This window comes from Erythrolamprus reginae, chromosome 4, assembly GCF_031021105.1.
Source record: "Erythrolamprus reginae isolate rEryReg1 chromosome 4, rEryReg1.hap1, whole genome shotgun sequence".
Taxonomy (NCBI): Eukaryota; Metazoa; Chordata; class Lepidosauria; order Squamata; family Dipsadidae; genus Erythrolamprus; species Erythrolamprus reginae.
Window position 1 is genome coordinate 105,460,338 of NC_091953.1, and position 27,471 is coordinate 105,487,808.

Genomic DNA, 27,471 nt, shown 5'->3' on the forward strand with positions numbered 1-27,471 from the left:
CTCCCTGCGAAGCCCATGCGTGCTATAGGTTTGAGATTCTTTTCTCTCCCCCCCCCCAAATCCTTATGTTACACCAGATTTTATAGCTGGCCTTTGTTGGATGAGAGTTGCTGTTAACAGCAGGGGTGTAGGGGGTGGATTGGAAGATTCTCAAGATCTGCCCTAGAAAATGTAAAGCTCTTCTGCCGGGCTTGAATCCATCAACGTTCCAGATTGAGGATCAGAACTGACATACGGATGAGGAATTAAGGCTTGCCCCGTTATCCTCATTTGAACGTTCTGCTTACTTAAATTAATTTAATTTATTTGAGTTCTATGCTGCCCAATCCCATAGGATTCAGGGCGGCTTACAACAATAAAAAATAACACAATATAGTGGTACCTCTACCTAAGAACGCCTCTACTTATGAACTTTCCTAGATAAGAACTTGCCTCTTCTCAAGAACTATTTTCTACTTACAAATCCCACCCTCTGGAACTGTAACCGGAAAAGGCAGGGAGAAGCCTCCGTGGGGCCTCTGTAGAAATCTCCTGGGAGGAAAAAGGGCCAGAAAAGGTGGGGAGACACCTCCATGACGCTTCTCTAGGAATCTCCTAGGAGGAAACAGGGCCGCCAATCACATGCATTATTTGTTTTTACATTGATTCTTATGGGAAAAATTGCTTCTTATAAACTTTTCTATTTAAGAACCTGGTCCCAGAACAAATTAAGTTTGTAAGTAGAGGTACCACTATAGTACAATAATAAAAAGAAGTCAAACATCAACAGTAGATTAAATCCCCATTATAACCCTAACGAGCTCATTATAAAAACAAAAAAAATGTAACAGACATGCATACCAACATAATTCAGGCATATCTGATGTTAACAAAGGTCTGTTGACAAAGCTTTTCAAAAAGCCAGTAGAGTGGTAACAGTGCAAACGTGGTGGTGGTGGGGGTAGTTGGTTCCTTAGAGCCGGGGTGGCAACAGAAAAGGCCCTCCCCCACGATCCCGCCAATCTACATTGTTTAGTTGATGGGACCTAGAGGAGGCCGATTCACTAATCATTCTCTAATCATTAGTTGCTAAATGATTAGATCCCTGGTTCCCAACATGGGTCCATGCCCCACAGGGGGGAAATTTCATTTTTAAAGGGGTAATTGGAAACCTTGTTTAAACCTAGTTAATGGCTCTTTAGGCTTCTGCATGAGTAGTTCACTTTCTGAATAATAAGAATTATATGTCATGAGGGGGGAAGCCTCAGGATTTTAGAGATGCTTAGGTGGGGCATGACTAAAAAAAGGTTGGGAACCATTGGATTAGATGTTTATGATTGGCCTGGTCTTCCTCCCTCCCTCCCTCCCTCCCTCCCTCCCTTCCTTCCTTCTTTCTTTCTTTTTTCTTTCCTTCCTTCCTTCTTTCTTTCCTTCCATCCACTCACCCGTCTGTCTGTCTGTCTGTCTGTCTGTCTGTCTGTCTGTCTATCTATCTATCTATCTATCTATCTATCTATCTATCTATCTATCTATCTATCTATGTTTTTCAAACATGTAAAATTATAAAATCATACATCAAAATGTCCTTCCTGTTAAATGACTACTTCACCTTCAACTGCAGCAATAAACGAGCACGTAATAGATTCAAACTAAATGTAAACTGCCCCAAACTCGACTGTACAAAATACGACTTCAGCAATAGAGTGATCAATGCCTGGAATGCACTACCTGACTCTGTGGTTTCTTCCCCAAACCCCAAAACCTTTAACCTTATACTGTCTACAGTCAACCTCTCCCCGTTTCTAAGAGATCTGTAAGGGGTTTGCATAAGCGCACCACTGTGCCCACCGTCCCTGTACTACTGTCCTATTGTCCTCTTTTATCATTACTTTTTAACTTATGTTTATACAAGCTACTATCCTATACATGTTTGACAAATAAAATAAATAAATAAATTACAAGATAGCAGGTATAGGTATAAACATAAGCAAAGCAGGTACAGATAAATAAGGAATAAGTAGGCACAATGCTGCACTTATGCACACCCCTTACAAACCTCTTAGGAATAGGATGATGTCAATAGTAGACAGTCTAAGATTAAAGTTTTTGGGGTTTGGGGAAGAAACCACAGTCGGGTAATGCATTCCAGGCATTAATAACTCTGTTTGCAGTTGTGTACATTAAATCTGTATCTATTGTGGGCTCATGTATTTTTGTGGTTGAAGCTGAAGTATGGTTGGTCGTCCATACCATTTGAAAAATGATCAGTGATCTAGTTTTATCGATATGATGTGTATGTTCTATAGAATGGAAATGTAACTGTAAGGGCCCTAAAATTCAGCTATAAAAATGTAGCAGAGGAAACGTTCTGCTTAACTGCTGTTGACTTCATGGAACTATCCATGAAGTTTTACGGATAGAAATATTGATACAGCTGGTTGCTGTCTTCCTCCAGGATGTTTCTTTTGAGTGCCAAGTCTAGACTATCACCTGGTGGATTGCCCTCTGTTTACTGGACATGCAGATTGCAATGGATTTCAAGCCCAGACATTGCTAGCCAGGTGCTTTGACTTTTCCATCTGCAATATGACCTAATCAGACCCAAGACTGTATGTACGAGGGTTATCCGGAAAGTGTTCTGTCGGGCTCTCTGGTAGAATCCTCCCAAAAATTCACAGGTACAAATTTCAGACACACACACGTTTGAAAATTCAAAACAATGTTCTTTATAATGAAAATTCCCTTAACCTAAGCCCTCTTTTTGTATAGCAAAGAGCACTCCTCTCCAAACAAACTGGTAATTTGTACAAGTCCCTTATCAGTTCTCTGATACTTAGCTTGCAGCTGTGAGGCAATTCACAGTCCTTCTTTCACAAAGTGAAACACAGTTTGCCCTGGTTTAGTTTCAAAGCGGGGAAAAAGCAGCACACAAAAAGTCAAAGTCAGTAAAGCAGTCACGAAACACAACGATCAGCTAATCCTCCACAATGGCCAAACCCACAGACTGCTCTTTATAGCAGCCTCACTAATTACCACAGCCCCACCCAACCACAGGTGGCCTCATTTTCTTTGATAATAATCTCTCAGTTGTTGTTGCCTATGCATCGCTCTCCGCATGCGTGGCTGTATCATTAACTCTTGTTCTGAATCCAAGGAGGAGCTAGATAATTGATCTCCTTCTGAGCTGTCTGCCATACTCTCCTCCTCCCTGTCACTCATATCTTCTTGGTCAGAGGAGCCTTCATCATCAGATTCCACTGTGGGGGGCAAAACAGCATGTGGATGTCTCCCCCACATCCACAGTCCTTGGGGCAGGAGCTGGGCCAGAGCTAACCACAACAGAAAGTAAGGTTACAAGGCACGTAGCTCTCACAGGGAATGTTCGCCGGGGAAGTTGGTATTACTATTGTGTAGTGGGAAGCAAGCAGAAGGGAACAATCAGTGCCAGTGGTCAGTCGATCATTGACTGGCGTTGCGGTGAAAATTAGAGATGAGCGTCCTCATTCCGTTTCCCTCTAAGTGTGGAGTGCACGCTGTAATACGCTACTTGAATGCTAAGGGTGCAAAAGCTGCTGCGATGGGTGTCCAAGATGCTTACTAAAGTGCACAAAATCGACAGAGTCAGTGCCATCCAAGAATTTCTTGACCATTTTGAGATTGAAGGTGAGGCTTTCTCAATTGTAGTGACAGGAGATGAAACCTGGCCTTATCACCATACTCCAGAGAGCAAACGTCAATCAATGCAGTAGGCCATACCCATTCTCCATCAGCCAAAAAATTCAAAACTCAGCAATCAGTGAAAAAAATCTTGGGCACTCTTTATGCACCCCATATAGTATGACTGGAGGAGGAATTCTGGGAGTTGAAGTCCACTAGTCTTAAAGCTGTTGTGTTTCAAGACCCCTTCAAACTTGGCAAGTTTAAGACTTGTGGACTGAAACTCCCATTCCTGGTCTAGCATAACTGGAGGAAGAATTCTGGGAGTTGAAGTCCACAAGTCTGTCAAGTTTGAAGTTTGTAAAAAGTGTGCATTGTTGTAATAAGATTACATGGTTGTAAAAAGTATTCTGTTACACTGGTATTTTATTAAATGATATATTACTATATATTTGGTTCAGAATACTTTTTTTCCTTGTTTTCCACCTCTAAAATCTAGGTGTGTCTTATACTCTGGTGCTTCTTATACTCCGAAAAATATGGTACATACCGCTTCAGTGCTTTACAGCCATCTCTAAGCAGTTTACAGAGTCAGCATATAGCACCCAACAATCTGAGTCTTCATTTTACTGACCTTGGAAGATGGAAGGCTGAGTCAGCCTTGAGCCAATGAGAATAAATCCACCAAACTGCAGATAGCTGGCAGTCAGCAGAATTAGGCTGCAATGTTGCATTCTAACCATTGCACCACTACGGCTCATATGTATTCGAGTATACAGTAGTACACTACCCATTGCATGTTAGATATTATATAGGGGAGCATCTTCCATGGGAATTGATTTGTTCAGTAAATTAACTGGAATCACATTAAGCTTGTGTAGAGAGCAAAATACTGACCTGATAATGTGTGATTAGAGATACCTGTTGAGGCCTTACCAGGCTCTCTACCCCATGTTTGCATTAATAAAATATATATGTAAATATCTGGATTTATCTAAGCCAATGATGGCGAACCTTTTTTTCCCTTCGGTGCCGAAAGAGCGTGTATGGACACTATCGCACATGCATGACTGCCCACACCCATAATTCAATGTCTGGGGAGGGCGAAAAAAGCTTCTCCCTCCCTCCCTGGAGGCCCTCTGGAGGCCAGAAACGGCCTGTTTCCCAACTTTTGGTGGGCTCAGTAGGCTCGTGTTTTGCTCTCCCCAGGCTCCAAAGGCTTCCCTGGAGCCAGGGGAGGGCAAGATCACCCTCTCCCATCCCCGGAGGCTCACTGGAAACCAAAAACATCCTCTCAGAGCCTCTGCCCGAGCCAAAAATCAGCTGGCCAGCACACACATGCACGTTGGAGCTGAGCTAGGGCAACGGCTCGCGAGCCAGCAGATATGGCTCTGCGCCCCATCTGTGGCACCCGTGCCATAGGTTCGCCATCTCTGATCTAAGCAATCAATATAAGCAGGAAGCTGGCAAATATAGACCTATATATGTCGTTCTTGATTTACTGCCACGATGGAGCCCAACATTTCTGTTGCTAAGCAAGGCAGTTGTTAAGTGAGTTTTGCCCCATTTTGTGACTTTTTTTTGTCACAGTTGTTAATCAATTGTTAAATAAATCATGGAATCATTAAGTGAATCTGGCTTACCTTACTCCCTTTGCTTGTCAAGCTCTCTGAGAAGATTACAAATGGTGAGCACATGATCCCAGGACAGAGTAACTGTCATAAATAAATTTTATTTATTGATTGATTGATTCAATTTCTATGCCACCCTTCTCCTGAGACTCAAATAAATACAAGTTGCTAAGAAAATGCAATTTTAAACATTCCTATCTAATTTAAGAGCATCATGCCCGCAGACTGATACACAATACACCAAAACAAATATGTAAATTTTATTTTATTGCAAGCAGATTTAAACATCTACTGCTTTATAGAGAATCTACAGAAAGTCCCAAAATATGATATAAAGAATTCATGTTATCTACAGAAATGAAAATTTAAAAACAGCACGGAAAATAAACTTTACATCAATGCACATGTATATATCATATTTATATATATTTATATATATTATCTTAATAATTGAGACTGCTTCGAACCTTTTAATGAAGTATTATAGATTAACAGATGTTTTAAAGGCTGAATTATCAGGCAAGTGAACTTATCACTGTACCATTTACAAATACATGTCAGTATTTAGTGCTGATGACTATAGATATTTTAATGATTAATGTTCTAGTAACTATTTTCCGCTTCTCCAAAGAGCATTTTCTGCCAATTCTACTTTGCAATATAGATTGAAAGATTATTGAGAACAGTAAGCACATCACAGAATTTTAGACATACTTAAAATTCTGTATAGTTTTGACAAAGGTAAAGCTATAGAAATGGATGTGTGCAGTTATACAATGTACAATCATACACATAATTCTTTCTTTTATAATACTTTTGACAATATTCCATTGAAGCTTTCTGACATGATCTTATGGCTATCACAATGTATAATTTCCTCTGATACTTGCATGGTATGTATAATAAACATGTCGACACAAGCAGGAGATTAAATGGTTTTGTTTTTATGTCAGGTGTTTGGACAAAATAATAGACCATAAATAACAAGGAAAATTGATAGCACTGATTTGGGGAGGAAATAAAATAAAAGGAAGTAATTCCCTCTTCTTGGATTTCCAACAGTTTTGATTAATTTTACATAGAATATTTATTGCTACTCATTTGTAATATCTAATTAGTGTATGTATAGGGTATAATCCACAGGGCATAGAAATAAACCACAGCTATAAAAATGATTCTGTAATTTCCTTTGCTCCCATTCAGATCAAAAAGGTTTTCCATCATCAAATGGGGTGCAAGCATCACCAGTCTAGTTTTTCAGATCTTCAAGGTAAGACATAATGACTGCATATCTCACTTATTTGGTAGAATTCAATACTGGTTGCATCAGCGTACATATATTGTGATTTGGTGCATAGAGGTCTCTGCTCTAGAATTCTACACCCAAGCCTATATGTAGAAAGGCCAATGAAGGAAAATTGAAGTTAATACCTAGATATCTTTTCCTTCTGTCATTTTCCTAAAATATTTTTAGAACCCATCTTGTTGCGAACAATATGGGAGCTTTTAAATTCAAAATTGTCTCCTAACTTAATATAACAAGAAGGATCCCAGATTTGATCCTCATTACAGGAGACTTATTGAGTTAAAAAGTAATAGGAGCAGCTCCCAGAAGGGGATGGTCAAAAAGAGTCACAAAAAAAGTCAAGAAGTGTCAGCTACTGCATGATTAAAGCCCAGCCTCTTTTTTATGTGAATGATAAAAGGAGGCAGGGGTTTGATTGTTCAGTCTCAGACACTATTGCCTTTTTTTAACATACACCCACACTCACTCACACATATATACACTGGCAGATGACCCTTGAACTCAGTGTAAATATATATTTTTAAAATCTTTTTTCTCCACAACTACCGTTAAATGTTTCAGCCTGCAATTTTTGGGGAGGAGGGGGGAATGGTGGAGATGCAACAACATTGCCTTAAGATCTTTGTTGGGTATGCAGAACAGGAATGCAGCATTTTCAATAACGGCAAAAGAGTATTCCCATTTTAAGGCTGATGGATGGAAATGAAAACGTAAAGGAGCAAGTGATACAAAGTTTTATGGAATAATACAAAATGATGGTGGCAGCAATTCCTTGTAGGACTTGTCTATTGAAAGCCAATATTTACAAGCCAAAGCAAATAAAATATAAAGTTTTGGATGAATTTGAAAGAATGAACCTACCGGTATGTCTAATATTAACATTCATCAGAGTTTCTACAATCTCAATTGCATTATAAGCTAAATTCTAGAGCTCCAAAACTCATATATATATATATATATAAAAAAATTCCTCTAAAACATATACTTAAAAATAGAATTGATATATTAACAAATGTATGCATAAATCAGATATATAAAGAGCTTCAATATTGAAAAATATTTCATTGCAAAGGCATTTTTTAGATTTCTAAAAAAATACATTAAAAATAATTTGCTAATTATACCCAGAGAGAGATTTATCACTAGTACAGGTATAAAATCAATACCCACATCAAGTTGATTTTCTTTTAAATAAGAAATATATATATATATATATTTACATTTTACAACCAGTGTTTTATGTAGGGGAGTTTTCTACCCAACCTTCAAGTATGCAGTATCAAATAAATATATAACATTAAATAAGTTGTAAGTGTGTTAGCAACACCAGAAATAGAAATTGCTTGCATCTTAACATTACCGAAATATTATGATATGGGGAACTGTATACAATGGGAAAACATAATAATGACAACATTCATTAGTGCTTGTTCCTCACATGATGATGCAAAAATGATGAGAGATTATGTTGCGACATTACAACACAAGATCCATTCATTACAACACAAAATGTCACGTGGAAGTAGATAAGGGGTGAATTTGCATTATGATATACATTTTCCTTGCTTGCCCCACCATTACCAGCTAGGAACAACCCAGGTTCTTTTTTCTTTATAGTCTTTGGTACAATGCAATTTCACAATTTCACAATTGCATTTCACAATTTGCCTTTTAAAACATTTGTTGCCCCCATCTCTGCTCAGGAAGTTAACAGGGAATTTGCACAAACATCAATGTCTTGTTTCGGTAATCTTTAAGCCTTTTTAATATTCTCAATAAAATACTGGAGGAAAAATGAAACCAAACCTGTATGTGTTTGCTATTACTGTATTAAACTCAATATACAGCAAACTAGAGTCTCAATGGCTCTCTATTTAAATAATGGGAATGCACCACATGGTGGCGCTAGTTATCATGCAGAATCACAGTTAATACCATTCAATTTCTTTTTAGTGTTAATTCCTCTTCTCTTTTTAATATCAAACTAAAAGCGAAACAAGAAAATATTTGCTTTAATCATAATTTGTTAAATAATCAAGTATTTGTTCTTCTTAATTAAAATTAGACCACAGACTAGCAGGACGCTTCCTAATATTCTATTTTAGAGCTACTATGATTTGTTTATTACTACAAACTCCTATGGCTGAATTTGAAGTTTCAATAATTACTTTCCATCTAATTGCTGTACTGGACACATCACACATTTTAAAGCTGGACTGACTTCTTAAGGATTACATTAAATATGTACTTTAAAAGCACTGGTCTTTAGCAAAAAAAAGAGAGAGAGTATTTTGAGATTGCATATAGTCCTGTTCTGACAATACAAAAAGATTAGAATCTGTTTCTTGCGTGCTGATTTGCACAACAGAAACACTCACAGAAAAAGCAAAAAAGAACAAAGACTGTCAAAAGCAGCATTAGCAAATATACTTGCTGACTGAACATCCAAAAGCAGTATTTATGACTGACCATTTTTCAAAATTCATATCCAGAGAGTCACAAATTAAAGCAGGGCTCATCGAACAAATAAAAAGGGATGATGGACGTAATACACACAGTTTTTGACTGACAAGAATGAAAATAGCATTACTATTTCCACAGTACCAGACTGTGTACATAACTTATTGTTTCAATAGTTCAAGGACATAAAAAAGGACCAATACTCCTGGTTTTATAGCAGGCTTCTCAGGATCTTACATGTGGCAGCAAAAGTCATGATTTCTGGTTCGGTTCTTAAATGGTCCTTTGCAGGTGGGCTGGGGTGGGGGCTGCTGTAGTTCTTAAAGGCTTGAGTTGGTGATCTGTCACAGAGATGTTTCAAAACCTGCACTTTGGTGGTAGTACTGTGTGCTGGAATTGCAACGCTTGGAATAGTTGGAGTAAACAAAGATAGATGGGATCATTGAATAATCATAGTTTTGCCAGCGTGTGTACATTGTTTTTTTAGAATGAGAATGAGACCTTTTTGCTGAAGACTTCTTGCATTCATTACTTCGATATTTTGGTCTCTTCAAAGAGGCAAGAGGTGTGAATTCCGAAATGGGGTCCTCATCGTGGTCTGATGTTTTCTGCCAAAAAATTAAAAACAAATAAATATATGTTTTAATAGTCACAACTGAAATTAAGTACTGCTATCTAAAAGTGACATTACATCCAAATTACTACAAAATTAACCTTGGACAGTTGTTTGATTAGAGACAAGACAGTTGGAATGAGGGAACAATTTCAGTTCTTTTTATGTGGCATTAATATTTATGTGGATGAAGGGAATAAGAAAATCCACAGCTAGGAGCTGCTTTTTATACTGTATTTCTCATGACCCTATTCTCATGACATTTTGAAATGACTGAAAATTGCAGATAGTTTTCTTCAATTTCAAAAGAGAATAATTATGTGGATATTTTCATGTAAGAAAATAACTTGCCCCTCCTATAGCCAAAACTACGAAGGCAAAACTTGATTTTTTTCAGCGATGGCTAGAAAATTCTGGACATGAAGGAAAAAGCCAGGGTTGGCAAACAGTGCTCTAAGTTCTACCTGTTACAGTGATACCCAGATTTGGTCACAATCCTAAAAAGACTGAGAATAGAAACTTATTTCCTTGGGAGTCACAAGATGTAATTTGTGTTTTCCTCAGCTTTGGGGTTCAAGGAGCAAAACTACAGTAACTGTATCTCCCTCAAATTTTATTCTTTGTATAAAGCGTCATGGTGAGTAGAAGGAATCCAGTCAGTAGTAGGTTCTAAAACCCTTGGCTACTAGTTTGCATGCGTGCGACACTTCTGCGCATGTGGAGATGCGTGCCAGGTGGGTGGGCGGAGCCTCCTGCCACCAGCGCTACCAGTTCACAGAACCGGGCCAAACTGGGAGCAACCCACCAGTAGCCAAAATCAGAGTGATTTTTATTGTCATATGGCTAGCAGTTGCCCTTATTATAATCTGAAAAATAATCTTTGTTTTTAGCATTTTTTCCATCCGATTGTCTGAGCCATGTGACAATGCTTCATGAGCTACAGTGGATTGCCAGTGACAGATTTATTTTGTAGAAAACACAAATTAATCACTTAACTTAAACGGTTACCCCAAATGATAACCACTTCTACTGAATTACATATTTTATTTATTAATTAATTGGATTTCTAGGCCACCCCCTCGTTTTTCTGACATTTTGAATGGATTTTCACCATCAGATAGGCTATATAATGCTATGGATGTTTGTACTATATATTCTATCTCAAAATATACTCTTTAAAAATGAAAAAATTGACATGCCTGTTCTCTGATAATTTAGCTTTTTTGCATATTTTATCTCATAAACAAAAATGTTGCATTTTTTTCTTGTGCTGTGGGATATTTTTTCCAAATCTGAATTTCTAACTTCAGATATCAAACTAGATTAGACTATTTTTGAACGGAAAAGAATACGGTCAGGTCATTTTAGAAACTTTGATTTGAGCGACTAAAGCACATCAAGTTATCTCCATCCCTAAATTTACAAGGAAATGCTTAAGGTTGCACAAATATCTGAAGGCTGATTCACAAAGCATGCTGGGAAAAGTTTCAGCAGCTATTCCTGACTATCTAAGGGCAAAGAGCATGCACAATTGCTTTGCCTTTGTAGTGTTCCCAAATAAAGGCCAGATTATCTGTATCTGAACAGTTGCTGACAGTTTATGAGGAAGTTACGCAAGACTTCCAAGAAAATATGGCTGCTTTAAAGACACCAGGAAGAACCGTTTCATTCGTGCTCATTTCTTTTGGGAATTTTTCTTCTGAATGTTTCACACAACCCTGGATATGTTTAACTTTCCAACGGCTTCTTTGCACATTATAATCTATGCAATCTATGCATGTGAAATTATAACTCTATTCCTTGTTTCTCATTTGTCATGTGTCAAAATATTTCTTAGAGAAATATAAATGTATTTATTCTGAACTCCTGTGTGCCTGTAATGTCCATCCAAGAGCCTTGAAGTCCGTAGTTTTTGTTTATATACGTTGTTATGTTCTTGGTTTAAATGAAAGAATTATTTTGATTGGTTCCCCTGCGGCAAGATGAAAATCTGCTGCCAAAATTAAACCGCTGTCTGTTGCTTTGCCGCCTTTTCTAAGAGTATAAATAAGATTTAGGATTGGTATTTAGCGTAGTTGGTGTATGTTCCTGTTTCAAGTTCCCTGCTACTAATAAAGAACTGAAGAACTTCAACAGTCTCGTGTGTCCTGACTTAACATACGTGTTTGGAAATTTACACCTTTTACCTTGTTTCATCATGTTAGGTACAGGCAATGTTACAGATTGCCAGCATTCATTATATATGGAAGTTTTATACAAAATACTTGGGAAAATGTTTTTTGACTCATCTTACACATAGTTTTTTTAAATACAGTATTAAATTAAACTGCAATTGTGCATGCAACCTAACTAAAATCAGTGAAAAAAGTAAAACAAATTAGATTGCTTTTTAATTTTTTTTTTTTTTGCAGACTGCATGCACATACATGCTACCACGCACAACACTCTATTACTAAAAACTTACCTGTATGGTCAACTAATCAAAAACAGACTATAATGCTCAGAATAGAAGAATCAGACTTAAACTGGAAGAATACAGCAAAAACTCTGGAGGAAATGGCTTTCTCTTTGAAAATATCACAGCACACTAGTAGAAATTACCTAATGGTACCCCGGTGAATGCTGTTACCTATCAGGGATCTAATTATGTCTCGGAAGCAGAAAAGGTTCCTTCAAGGAGTGGGTCATCGCTGTTCATCAAAGTATTTACAGTTGATTTATGTTTCAAACTCCTCTGCAAGGATGAGGAAAAACACTGAAACTATAGAACAGGTCCAATATGAACATCTTAAGAGGAACATGTAAATAATTGTGTTAGGATAGCTCATATACGCAAAAAAATCTTTAAATCCTGCTAATAAAAACCTGATGGGTTGAGAAAAATGTAACGAAATACAGTGATGCCTCGCCTTACAAACGCCTCATTGTACAAACTTTTCAAGATACAAACCCGGGGTTTAAGATTTTTTTGCCACTTCTTACAAACTATTTTCACCTTACAAACCCACTGCCACCGCTGGGATGCCCCGCCTCCGGACTTCCATTGTCAGCGAAGCACCTGTTTTTGCACTGCTGGGATTCCCCTAAGGCTCCCCTCCATGGGAAACTCCACCTCTGGACTTCCGTGTTTTTGTGATGCTGCAGGGGAATCCCAGCAGCACAAAAACGGGTGCTTCTCTGGCAACGGAAGTCCGGAGGTTTCGAGGACTTCGGTGTTTTTGCAATGCTGCAATTTCACTGATGCGCCCTTCACTGGGAAACCCTACCTCCGGACTTCCGTTGCCAGCAAAGCGCTTGTTTTTGCGGTGCTGGGATTCCCCTGCAGTATTGCAAAAACACAAAAGTCTGGAGGTGGGGTTTCTCATGGAGGAGAGCCTCAGGAGAATTCCAGCAGCAGAAAAACAGGCGCTTCAGCTGGCAAAAGGGGTGAATTTTGGGCTTGCACGCATTCATTGCTTTTCCATTGATTCCTATGGGAAACATTGTTTCATCTTACAAACTTTTCACCTTAAGAACCTCGTCCCAGAACCAATTAAGTTTGTAAGACAAGGTATCACTGTAACTCTTTTATCATAGTTAGAATTCAGTGGCTTTATATTCTTTCATAAAATGGTTTTACATTTTTTTATTTTCTAATTTTACATTTGTAGTGGATATTACTCATGAGATAGTAACTGATCTGTGTTCAAATAGTACTGACTTCAGCATTATCTTTCACTGTTCCACTTGAAATTAGTTCTGATTAAAAATTGTGATCCTATGCATCGGTTCCCTTTGCGACTGAGACTTTATTTCTGGATCTCCTAGCTGAGATGCTTTTAAAGGGAAAGATAATACCTTACATGATCATGCAAAAGATAGAATAAAGAAACCCATAGGCCACATGCAGAAAAGTAGTTATAGCTTTATATCCTATTCAGAACTCTAAATCTGACTTTTATTTTCAGATTTAATAATAATAATAATAATTTAATAATAATTTATTGGATTTGTATGCCGCCCCTCTCCGTAGACTCGGGGCTTGCTCTTTACTACTATTTTAATCAAAAAGAAAATTTGAATTAAAGGAATAATATTTTGCTTACTTCAAAAACTAATGTTTGAAGCAAGAAAAATGTTACCATAAGTAGAAATGAAGGTACATTAATATCCAACTTGTAAAACCAGAATAATTACATTTAGCAGGGTAAATGAAATAAATGTATACCGGTAATTGTCAGAAAAAGATACAATTTAGAAGAAATTCTAATTAGCTTTATGTAATAGTCTAGAATTATTATAGGAAATTGGATTTGTCTAATAATTTACCAAAAGAGAAAGATTCCTCCAAAGCTTTTGCAGTTTCACTGATTTAATAGCCCAATGCAGTTTGTCAGAAATGCTTTATTAAGCCATGGAAACAAAACAACAATAGAGAGAAAGAAAAAAAAGAAAGAAAGGGTCAACCTTCCACCTTCAAGTTTAGATGTTAAGAATAAATGTTCTTGCTTATCACTCAGAAGTGACAAGCAGAGCAACAAAAAGATCATAAAGAACTTGGGAAAAAACCTTATACTATGATATCAAAATGGAAGCGGAAAAGTGAAAGAATAAATCTCTGTATGAAATACAAGCCAACATCAAGTATACAGATTCCTGATCCTGCTTTACAATATTAGATAAAAGTTTAGCTTGTGTTTAGTAAAAAAAGATGTGAATTTCATCAAATTGGGAAAGATGACAAGCTGGTATGCAAAGGGAAATTAGAGCGAAAGAAACATAATAGTTCTGAGCATACTTTGAAAATGACTTAGCACCAGTACTTATAACTTTGGGTGAACTTCAGCATGGCACCTCTCTGTTATCCATTGAAGGGACCCAATTTTTCTATGACTTTTACATTAATTTCAAAAAGGCATCCGTGCTATTAAGATTCACATTAATTTTAATAAGAAGGTTTTTTAAGACAATAGCATCATAACACCTAGAAGTCTGGAAGAAAAAAGAACCTAGATTCTTCAATAAATAGCAGAGAGATGCTACCCTCATACAAGAGCCAAAACATTTTGAATCGTTTTCAAAGTAAGCATACTTTGAATCCATTAGATTTAGGCAGACATGTTCATATAATGGCAATCATGGTTCATGATTACAAATGAACAGTGGCATTCAGGAATTCCCATCACATCTATGCTTAGCAATGGTTGTTACTATTTAAATTACTAAAGAATGAACACAACAGGGATAGTCTATAGTATTATTTATATACAAACAATGATAAATACATGCATACAGTTACATATATCGTTCATTTGGAAATGCAAAGGAAAAAAATCTATAAAAATATTGTAATTGTTGTTTAATGTTCCATTGAAGAGGTGAATTATGATTGATATGTTGCGATTCTGAATGCACTTTCTAATGTCCTCTCAATGATATGACCACACATGCAGAAAGGCAGGAAAAAAATCACCTTTTGCTCCATTAGAAACTTAGACTGCTTGAAGTCTGAGAAAGCATAAAGATGGTAGACTGCTCAACAGAAAGGCACTGGTGTTTAGTCTGATTTCCCAAGAAGATTGATGGTAGTACCCGTGCACATCATTTTTAGTTTAAAGCAAGGTAGCAGTTATTTAGGAAAAGCAGTATGGAAGACAGGAGTGTATTGAGAGTGGGAAAAGAAGAAACACAGGAATAAATCGGATTAAATCCCAAAGGCTTACAAAGAAACATTGACAATGTAATGATTATAGAAAGGTGCACATTCAAATTACAGAGAAGCCCCTCAAACTTGTACACCAGATACTTTTATGAACATAGCACAAAATCCTCATTACTGTAATCCTGTCTATACAAGATGACTTTTCAACTATACCACTGCATTTGATAGTTTTTTTAGACAAGTGTGACATGCTACAAACCTGTTCTTTTCTTCTGTTTTGCTGCTATTACTGTATTGCTACACATTTAATTCCTTGTCCTTGAACTCTGTTTCAGTTCCATAATGGCTACTACCATTAGCCATTCAGAATATTTAATACAATGCAATTTATATAGCATACTATAACTTTTTTTCACATAATGTCCTAAAATAATCTCTAAGCAACAATTTGATTTATCTATTTGAAATATCAACATACTGTAGGTGAATTATATTACATTTAAAATTTTTCATCCAAGACAGACTATTTAGAGAAATTACCATGTTATTAAATGCATGAAAAAGTATATAAATGCGAATAAATTTGATGTCAGATTTTGAGATCCAAATGTCTGGTTTAATGTTTCCCTTCCTGTCTCCTCCCACTTATGATATTTCAGATTAACTGGAAACTTGGGTGTTGAATATTGTGGTTTGTACTTCACTGTGCTTTATTATTTGGACGATTTCATCACAATATTAGGTTTTAGGTTTTGGTGACCATGAGAACAGATTTCCTGGTGTTTTTCCAGCATCTGTGACTGGCATCTTCAAAAACAAAGTAATTGCTAAGCAAACCAAGGGCAACAGACCAGGGACTTTATAGTCAGATGTCCTGACTTCTAATTGGCCTTTGGCCAAGCTGGCTTCTGACTGGTGCAGACTGAGGGTTTGTTGGAAACCTGCTCAGTTACCTGTAGTTTGCATAGTTATTCTACAAAATCCAAGATAAATGCTTGCTCGAAAATTTCAACAGCATATAGGAATGCATTGCTCTGAAGTCTTTATTGTGGGTTAGATAAAACATTAGAAACAGTAACTGTTTTTATCTTAATTTGGTATTCCACATTGCAGTGTTCCCTCGATTTTCGCGGGTTCAAACTTCGCGGAAAGTCTAAACCACGGTTTTTCAAAAATATTAATTAAAAAAATACTTTGTGGGTTTTTTCCCTATACCATGGTTTTTCCCACCCGATGACGTCATATGTCATCGCCAAACTTTCGTCTGCCTTTAATAAATATTTTTTTTAATAAACTTTAATAAATAAGCATGGTGAGTAATAATCTGGATGATTGCTAAGGGAATGGAAAATTGCAATTTAGGGGTTTAAAGTGTTAAGGGAAGGCTTGTGATACTGTTCATAGCCAAAAATAATGTATTTACTTTCGCATCTCTACTTCACGGAAATTCAACTTTCGCGGGCGGTCTCAGAACGCATCCCCCGCGAAAAGCGAGGGAACATTGTATAGATAACTGAAGGTTAGAGCAGATTTTATTTTTAAATAGTGATTTAAGATAGAATTTGATTATCACGGTAACAGATTTTTTATTTTGGGTACAATGGCTTTGACTGCAGTGATACTTCTATCCTTTATGATACACTGATGTCAAAACCATTCAACCCATCACATATTCAACTCTACAGGTGTGGGTATGTCTATGGAGACAAATCTGTTTGAATAGCTGGAAAGAAGTTGGTTTACACAATTATAGTAAGGAACCAACATGGAAATAAGTTTTACAGAAGGTGAATGCATAAAGATATAGTCTCTAGCTTTTTCCCTGGTAGTAAGTGATGTGTAAACATTTGGATATAATTGGCAGAAAATTGAATATAAGATCAAAATAATATGTTACTATATCCTTTTTAAATTGTGTGACATTAAATATAATCTTTCTAATCTGTGCTGGAAGGATTTTAATTCCATTGGTACATATATGTAATGGTAATGGCGATTTAATCATTTTAATATTTTGAGAAAACATAAAATTATATAATAGTCTTTAATAGTTAACAATGTAATTTTGTTATCTATTTTCCTTGGAAACAAATAAATACATGCTATTTTTTTAGCTGCATAACTGACTGCAGCAAAACTAAGATGTGTCCTTTTTTGCTGCTGCTGCGCTGCCGAGCAGATCGGCTGCTGGGCGGCCGCAGCAGCAGCGAGCAGACGAAGATCGGGGTGTCCCCGCCGCCCACGCAAAGGGGAAACCCCGATTCGGCTCCTCGCTGCGCTGCCGAGCAGATCAGCTGCTGGGCGGCCGAAGGAACCTTCCCTGGGTCTTCCCCGCTGCCCACACAAACTCCACCATCTGCGCATGCGCGGCCATGAAAAAAGGGTGCGCATGCGCAGATGGTGTTTTTACTTCCACAACCCTACATCGCGAAAAATCGATTATCGCGAGGGGTCTTGGAACGGAACCCTCGCGATAATCGAGGGATCACTGTATACAGGTTATTGGTTATGAATTTTTACAATTTTATTCTTAAGATTAGAAATTTATATATGCACTCAAATTATGTGATTTGTTTATTGTTGTTTAGATCTTTCCCCCCCAAATAGATACATTATATTCCAATCACACATAAATAACTATATAAAATGTTACAATAAATTACTGCATTCTCAGTGTCTTATTAATCAATTTAATATAAATGTAAGCAATAAATATAAGCAATAAGCGATATTTAGATAGATATTTTCTGTAAAAATAAGGCAGCTAAATTTTTACCTGAATTCTTTCTGTTGCTGTGGGCCATATGTGCTGGCACAGAACCTTTTTGAGCACATCTGGAAGAAGACTAATAATTATAAGCATAATAATGCCCAGCCATGCAGGACCAGTAGATAGCATCTGCAGGAATACGTAGTACATCCTCTGATAGTTGAGAAATGGCCTAATGGATGAAAAGGAAAATACTGTCATGAATTAAAGCAATAGAGACTTCAGCATGCATGTTTTTATTATTATATCTCATGTCCATGTTCCTAGACTGTTTAGATCAAAACACTATGTTTTCACTGGATTTTAGTGTTCTGGAGATAAATAGCTAAAATGACAATATTTCCTATTAACCTGTCTTTCTAATGTACATATTTACATTGGCAGCCTTCCCCAAGCTAGGAAAAAAATATTTTGCAAGCAACTTTAGAGAGCCAATTTGGTTTAGTGGTTGAGTTACCAGTCTAGAATCTAAGAGAATTCTAATCCTTCCTTAAGCATGAAAGTTCGGTGGATTATTTTGGGATAGTCAGGCCCCATTAGAACCTAGAAAAATAACAAAAGGGAGTAGAAGCAATTACGTACTAATTTTGTGTAAGTGTGCATACACACAAACACACACAGTCAGCGCCCAAATAGCATCTGAGAAATAAATCAAGTTCCAGTCCAATTCTGTCACTCAAGGTTCGATTTATTAATAGACCCATGTTGGTCACGCCATCGCCATTCCGATACTAATGTCTTCCCATTACTCCACCCAGATTAAGGTTCATCCTACATCCCCACACTCACAAGTTCATCACGAGAACCAGTCCGAGTGCAGGGATTTCACTAACTTCCTCTTTTCTTCAGTTGATGCAGAACAAAAGATGACCTTGACTCAAAGGAAAGGCATTTGTTGTGGCTAGTAAATTTCCCTCTAACTCACTACCCCTCCCAATTCCGCTAATGCTGTACTACTGAGGCACACCAAAGTCTCTAACTCCACATGATGGCTTCGGCCTGACAAACACACAAAATGCATCCCCACATGTATACAAACACAAGCTGAATGTAAATAATTGCACACAGGCATTGTATTACCTGGTGCTTTCTCCACTTCTGTTTAAGGTGAAACCAGTGGAGAAGTTCATCCAATAGTTTGGGATGATGTATCAACTGAGTATAATAATTATACTCAGTTGATAATTAATTAATTAATAATTATACTCAGTTTTATATCTCACCCCGGGTCATCTAAAAAATGCCATAGATTCTGTTCCATAGCCCAGACGCTAGGGGAGCCTAGATACACAATGTGATTCTGGATGTCTGGATTTTTACATGCAACAGACAAAGGGATTTAAACATAGGTTCACAATGATTCTTACCAAATGATCCCTCCCCAGAGAAGAGAAAAGACAATGTAGAAAAGTAGTGATCCCCAGATCACAAAATGGTTGATCCATGTCCAATAGTGAGTATCCAGTGCAAGCTGTATAGAAAGATATTACTATCAATATTTCAGAATCTATAGGAAAGGAGACTATATAAATATTTATTGGCCTTAACATGTTGAATCCTGGATTTTTGAGCAATTTATACTTAGCTGATTAAATCAAAGTGCTGGAATGTGCTCCTAAATAATAATACTGTAGTTGTACAGTGTTCCCTCGATTTTCGCGGGTTCAAACTTCGCGAAAAGCCTATACCATGGTTTTTCAAAAATATTAATTAAAAAAATACTTTGCAGGTTTTTCCCCTATACCACGGTTTTTCCTGCCTGATGGCGTCATATGTCATGGCCAAACTTTCGTCCGTCTTCAATAAATATTTTTTTAATAAAGTATAATAAATAAACATGGTGACCAATAATCTAAATGGTTGCTAAGGGAATCGAAAATTGTAATTTAGGGGTTTAAAGTGTTAAGGGAAGGCTTGTGACACTGTTCATAGCCAAAAATAGTGTATTTACTTCTGCATCTCTACTTTGCGGAAATTCGACTTTCGCGGGCGGTCTTGGGACGCATCCCCCGCAAAAATCGAGGGAACACTGTATATAAATTGCAGATTTTATCAGCATTTGTCAGACTACTTCACCCCCTATACTTTCTGTTTCCATACCATGTAATTTTCTTTTTCTTTTTCACATTGGATCTATTCCTTCATGAGCCAAAAATATACTTTTCTCATCTTTCTCTACATCATACTACTCAGAAGCTTCAGTTGTAAAATTATTTTTTGTTTACCACTGAGATGGCTATTGATAGTTTCTTCTAAAAGCTACAAGCATTCAAATATAATTGGAAGCCAAATACAGAACGGTTCTTAGAAATTATTTATATAATGGGATGATAAGATGAGGCACTTTATGTAATTAATTTTACAGGCTCTTTTTAAAATTCCTTTGAATCACAGCAGTAACTAGTCTCATTTTGATCAACATCGCTACCAATGATTTTTAAAAGTTCATATTCTTAAAGGACTAAATAATCAGAGAGTTCTGACAGAATGCCACAGCTTTTAGTTTATGATGGAAAATATATATTTTTATTACCTTTTGCATGGCATGAATATCTTTATAAACTTTTATTTTGTTTTCTTTGAAACGTTCCTTTTTCTTAAGTAACATCCAAACTATTTGGATTATAAGAATCATTTTGATGCTTTAGAAAATTATACCTTTAATGTAACGGTGAATACCAACACAGTGAACACTAGTGTTCCGAAGGTCCAGTTCCCAAACATCTATTCAGGAAGAAATAAATAAGTCCTAGGTTAGATATTCTAATATAGAAAATGTTTTGTTTTAGAGCAGTGTTGTCTATAGGTAGTCCTAAACTTTTGATCACAGTTGGGATCAGAATTGCCCAAGCAAGGCAGTCAAAGGAGTCGTGTCTGATTTTATAAATTTTTTTGCTATCAATAATCACAAAGTTGTTAAGTGAATCCAGCCCCCCCCCCTTTGATTTTGCAAATTCAGTTGCAAATGATGATCATGTGATCCCTGGATGCTACAATCTTCATAGGTGATGCTGGTTGCTAAGCACCTGAATTTTGATCACAGGAGCCTGGGGTTATTACAGGGTTGATAATAAGTCACTTTTTATAATGCTATTGTAACTTTAAAGAGTCACTAAATAAATGATTGCAAGTTGAGAACTACCTGTAACAGACCAATATAATGATGACACATGGGAATTAAGCATTTAAGGCTTGCAACTCCTCCTGAATACTGTTTGGCCGGGCAAGGGTAAAAAATTCAGACACACACACACACCTGAAAATTCAAAAACAATGTTTTTTATCACAAAATTCAAAAGAAACAAAGCACCCTTTTTATATTGCAAAGAGCACTCTTCCCAAAACAAACTTGTAGGCTGTAAAAACCCCTTAAACAGTCCTTAAGTACTTAGCTAGCAGCTGTGAAGAAACGTCACAGCCCTCCTTCTTCACGAGTTGAAACACACACTCTTTTCTCTGCCTTGGTTTCAAAGTCTTGAAAAATCAACAAACAGAGTCTTGAAACAGCAAATCACGGTCCAAACCAGTATGAACAGATAATCTCCACACTGAAAGGCCAGCACGCTGCCAATTTAACAGCGGCCCTAATTACTTGAACCCCACCCAACCACAGGTGGACTCAATTATCTCCTATAATACTTTTGAAGCTGTTCACTCCTATGCATAGCTCTACACATGCGTGGGTCTATCATTATTTCCTGATCCGAATCTAAGGAAGATAAGGATGATTGACTTCTTCCTGGGCTGTCTTCCAAGCCCCCTCCTCCATCTCACTGTCATTTCCTTCTGCAGAGGACAATTCACCGTCTGACTCTGTCGGCAACAAAACAGGCCTATGACATGTTGATGTTTCCCCCGCATCCACCTTCTCAGTCTTTGGGGCAGGAGCTGGGCCAGAGCTAACCACAACAGTATACTACTACTGAATTCAACTTTCCAAGATTGAGTCATAATGCTACCGCCTATATATGGGTATTCCTCAACTTAAAACCATTTGTTTAGTGACTGTTGGAAGTTACAACGGCACTGGAAAAATGACTTATGATCGGTTTTTAACATGTCAGTTGCATTAATGCCATGGACATGTGATCAGTATTCAGGCACTTGAGAATTTATTTATTTATTTGTTTGTTTGTTTGTTTGTTTGTCAAAATGCGTACAAGATAACAGGTATGTCAAAAACATAAATAAAAGCCAAGTAGGTACAGTGATACCTCGTCTTACAAACGCCTCGTCATACAAACTTTTCGAGATACAAACCCGGGGGTTAAGATTTTTTTGCCTCTTCTTACAAACTATTTTCACCTTACAAACCCACCACCGCCGCTGGGATACCCCGCCTCCGGACTTCTGTTGCCAGAGAAGCACCCGTTTTTGCGCTGCTGTGATTCCCCTGAGGATCCCCTCCATGGGAAACCCCACCTCCGGACCTCCGTGTTTTTGTGATGCTGCCCAGCAGGGGAATCCCAGCATCGCAAAAACAGGTGCTTCACTGGCAACGGAAGTCCGGAGGTAGGGTTTCCCATGCAGGGGAGCCTCAGGGGAATCCCAGCAGTGCAAAAACGGGCACTTCGGCTGACAAAAGGGATGAATTTTGGGTTTGCACGCATTAATCGCTTTTCCATTGATTCCTATGGGAAACATTGTTTCGTCTTACAAACTTTTCACCTTAAGAACCTCATCCCGGAACCAATTAAGTTTGTAAGACAAGGTATCACTGTATAGGTAAATCTGGACAATATTTTTGACAATTACACTCTCCCAGAGATATGTGGTAATTCTTGTAATCTTCGTAGCTAGCTTCTGAAAAGCAAGATTGATGGAAGAAGCCAGGTTTGCCTAATGATGGCATGATTTACTTAACAACTGCAGTAATTTACTAAACAGCTGTGGCAAAAAAAACTTTGTAAAATGGGGCACAATTGACTTAACAACTGTTTTGCTTAGCAGTAGGAATATTGGACTCCATTGTGGTCCTTAAATCAAGGACTACCTATAAAAGTCAGTATCAAGGTACCAAAATATAGAAACACATTTTTTTTTAAAAAAGACTTCCTGCTTGCCCAGCATACAATCATAATCAGTGAACCTGGAGTACTGGGCAACTGATAGAATACAGGTATTGGGTAGAAGATATGCAGGTATAAAACAGAATGGCTGGAATTGGAAGTTTCCATTGTGATATAAATAAATGTAGAGCTTCAATAGTGTATTATTTTACACTTTCATTATATTTAAAATACATTTTATGATTTACACAATTTTGTGCCACGCATCTATTATGGGGAAGTTGGATTGAAAAGGCTGTCTATGAAAGAAAAGAGCAAATGTCATTTTAATTGGATAGTACATGAAGATTTAAATCCTATGCATCCTTATCAAGTAATAAATCCTTTTAAAAGACTCTTAAGTTCTGCATATGATCTATTAATATCAACAAAACAAACAACAAAACAAAACTCATCCTTATCATTGATGGTCTGATTGGTATTACAGTGATACCTTGTCTTACGAACTTAATTGGTTCCGGGATGAGGTTCGTAAGGTGAAATGTTCATAAGACGAAACAATGTTTCCCATAGGAATCAATGGAAAAGCGATTAATGCGTGCAAGCCCAAAACTCACCCCTTTTGCCAGCCAAAGCGCCTGATTTTGTGCTGCTGGGATTCCCCTGAGGCTCCCCTCCATGGGAAACCCCACCTCTGGACTTCCATGTTTTTGCGATGCTGCAGAGGAATCCCAGCAGGGGAATTCCGGCAGCGCAAAAACGGGCGCTTCGCTGGCAACGGAAATCCGGAGGTAGGGTTTCCCAACAAGGGGAGACTTCGGCTGGCAACAGATGTCTGGAGGTGGGGTATCCCAGCGGCGGCAGCTTGGGTTCGTAAGGTGAAAATAGTTTGAAAGAAGAGGCAAAAAAATCTTAAACCCCGGATTCGTATCTCGAAAAGTTCGTATGACGAGGGGTTCATAAGACGAGGTATCACTGTACATTTCTATTTTTTCTTTTATGACCTACTCATCCACTTTCTAGAAAAAGTAATTTGAAAATAATCAATAAAATAACTTTAGCTACCAAATGACGGATCCAGAATTGTGTAACTCCACTTGCAGAATATTTAGAATAATGTTAGAATCTCTTCTCCCCCTTGTGGATAGCTTCACTCTTGAGAGATGAAGAACCCTCTGAGGCAGGAGTCTCCAACCATGGCAACTTTAAGCTCGGTGGACTTCAACTCTCAGAATTCCCCAGTCAGCTTTTGTCATGGTCGGAGACTACTGCTCAGAGGTATAGCGAAAGGACTATACTTTAAAAAGGATGCGATGTTTCTAATTTTCCTCTTCAACAAATAAGTTTTAAAATGATGAATACATTTTGGATATTAGATCTCATGTTTCAGTGTATTCCAAAACTTTTTATCAAGTAGTGGTCAGAATTAGAAATCAACAAACAAAGTAGGATTCAGGAGTGAAATCGACAACAAGAAGGTAATTTTCTGAATAAGCAAAATGAGATGAATCACATGGCACTCATTTCTAGTTTTATATTAATATTTGTTATTTGTAACACATAATTTTAAAATATCTTCCTTGATTTTACATACATTTCCGTATTTATGGGAAAATATTTAACATTATTAAAATGTACATTTTCATAATAATGACCATTTTAATCCGGAGTTTAATAATGACCATTTTAATCTTTCATAATAATGACCATTTTAATATTTAACATTATTAAAATGTACATTTTCATAATAATGACCATTTTAAAATGAATGAGAAACAGATTATTCAGTATCTGTTGTTTATGTTTATATAAATACTGAATGTTTTTATAACAATTCAAGTTTTCAAGTGCCTGGGCTATCAGTGGCTGGTGGTGAATGCTAGATTAGCCTGTAATAAAACCATTTTAATCACTCGAACAATTGTTGAGGAGAAGACTGTAACACTAAGACCTGGCTGGGGCAAGAGGGCAGGATTCTGTTCTTTGAGATCTGTCTAGCCCAGGGGTAGGCAAAGTTGGTTCTTCTATGACATGTGGACTTTAACTCCCAGAATTCCTGAGCTAGCATAGATTAACTTCAAAGTGAACATTAGACCAGCAATCAAGTAAACAATTCCCCAGTCAAGGAACTGGCAAAGAAGCCAACAGCAAGCAGCCCAATCAAAGAATCTCTAAGACCAACACTGACAGGCACGCCATTAGAATATAAACTGACAACAAACTGCATTCCTTACCAATACTGATGAAGTTGCCTAGTTTGGGTAATGAAATGCCTGCAACAAAATAAGCAAGCTGGGAGAACACCGATGACTCTAAATTTATTTTATTTTATTTATTTTATGTTATTTTATTTTATTTGTTTGATTTATTTATTCATTCATTCATTTATTTGTCATACAAATATAATATTGTATTGTAGTATGTTTAACATAATATAAGTACAGTAGTCCCTCGATTTTCGCGGGTTCAAACTTCGCGAAAGGGCTATACCACGGTTTTTCAAAAATATTAATTAAAAATACTTTGCGTTTTTTCCCCCTATACCACGTTTTTTCCCGTCCGATGACATCATACGTCATCACCAAAGTTTCGTCCGCCTTTAATAAATATTTTTTTTAATAAACTTTAATAAATAAACATGGTGAGTAATAATCTAAATGGTTGCTAAGGGAATGGGAAATTGCAGTTTAGGGGTTTAAAGTGTTAAGGGAAGGCTTGTGATACTGTTCATAGCCAAAAATAGTGTATTTACTTCCGCATCTCTACTTCGCGGAAATTCGACTTTCGCAGGCGGTCTCGGAACGCATCCCCCGTGAAAATCGAGGGAACACTGTATAAAGTAGAGATAGGAAAGATAAAAACACATTAGGACAGGAACGGTAGGCACAAAGGTGCACTTATACACGCTCCTTACAGACCTCTTAGAAAAGGGGAGAGGTCTATTGTTGAATATTTTGGGATTGGGGGAAGAAACAACAGAGTCGTCTATCTATGGAGATTTTCAGCCATCCAGATCATTGTTGTTCCAAAGATACTTTCAAAAGGCAACTAGACTTTGTTTTTTTCCTTGAAGACATTATGCTTTTCATCCAATAAGTTTCTTCAGAAGCAAAAGATTGATGGTAAACAACAAAGAAGTTCCAGTTGCCTTTTAGAAAGCATATTTGGGACAATTATGATTCTAGTTGAATCAGGATGAATGTTGCTGTAGGAGATGATCCAGAAAGTTTGGCTGGTACACAAATCAGCAGCTACCTTGTTGCCATATACCAGCAGCATAAAACCTGACTTCTAGACCAAATTCAAAGTGCTGGTTGTTATATCCTTAAAAAACTTTCATTAGCACATTTATCAGACAACGACATGTAGAATGAAATCTAGCTACCTGGTTCAACCATTGTGAGGTGTGATGCTGGGAGTCCCTCAATTTTCTGGGGTAATTGGGACATGAGCCTGTCAACAGAACTCCTCAGTAATATCCTGTACCTTATATAATAACTACCCCATAATCCCACCAGTTTTATGCCGCACCCATCCTGGCTCTTCAGAAACAGGTGCAATCTTATTCCACTATGTCTTGGCCCAAAATTCATTTTATTTTGTTCTATGGCTCAGCATCCAGAGAACTGCGAGAGTGGCTGGCTTATAAATAGACAGACAGATAATAAGCTAGCAAGCCTGCCTCATGAGAAGTTGTATCATGAGAATTCTGATGCAACTGTAACTCCATATACTGTAGCTATGGTAATAAGAGCACAACAAACTATGTACACAGGAAGAAACATACTTAATTGTTGCTGAGCGAGTCCAGAATGTTCAAAATCTTTTACATAGAATGGAATTGTCTAAATTAAATAAATTTATATGGTTACCTATGTAACCAGTGAAACTCTTGACAGTGTACAAAGACAATGTGGAAGTGATCTGGATTTTTTTTTACTTCATCCCACAGGGATCCAACTACATTTGGAATAAAAAAAAAATACATAGCCACAACAGTCATACCTTCCTTGAAGTAGCTGTCCCATGGGCCAAATAGTGCTGACTGGCAGGCCGCAGGGGAGGGCCTTCTCTGTGGTGGCCCTGGTTCTCTGGGACCAACTACCCCCGGAGATCTGGACCGCCCCCACCCTCCTGGCCTTCCAGAAAGCCTTAAAAACATGGCGTTGCTGGCAGGCCTGGGGCCGTTGAGTTATAGTATTCTGCCTTGGCCCAGAATGCAATGACTGTTTTTGTATTGAATTTTAATTGTTGAACTTTTTTTAATCATTGTACGCCACCCAGAGTCCGTCAGGAGTTGGGCACTTATAAATCCAATAAAACCTAAACATAAAACATAACACCTAAGTCTAAAAACAAACACATCTCCAACAAACATTTTAAAAATGCTTAACTTAAATAGAAA

The 27,471-nt window shown here is 37.3% G+C and overlaps 1 protein-coding gene across 3 annotated transcripts in view; it reads right to left on the minus strand.

Annotated features, from left to right (window-relative positions):
- Nucleotides 1-8,515: 8,515 nt before the first annotated feature.
- Nucleotides 8,516-27,471, minus strand: part of ATP11A (ATPase phospholipid transporting 11A) — a 137,618-nt gene continuing 118,662 nt past the window's right edge. The window contains exons 26-30 of one of the 3 annotated variants that reach the window (XM_070751169.1): nucleotides 20,716-20,781; nucleotides 19,425-19,528; nucleotides 18,064-18,229; nucleotides 12,248-12,380; nucleotides 9,554-9,641 (exon numbers count right to left, since the gene is read on the minus strand). In XM_070751169.1, coding sequence (XP_070607270.1) covers nucleotides 12,291-12,380; nucleotides 18,064-18,229; nucleotides 19,425-19,528; nucleotides 20,716-20,781 — 426 coding nt within the window. In that variant the 3' untranslated portion in view covers nucleotides 9,554-9,641; nucleotides 12,248-12,290. Of the gene's footprint in view, nucleotides 9,642-12,247; nucleotides 12,381-18,063; nucleotides 18,230-19,424; nucleotides 19,529-20,715; nucleotides 20,782-27,471 lie in introns of all 3 variants that reach the window. The other 2 variants (XM_070751170.1, XM_070751168.1) reach the window with 2 other exon arrangements.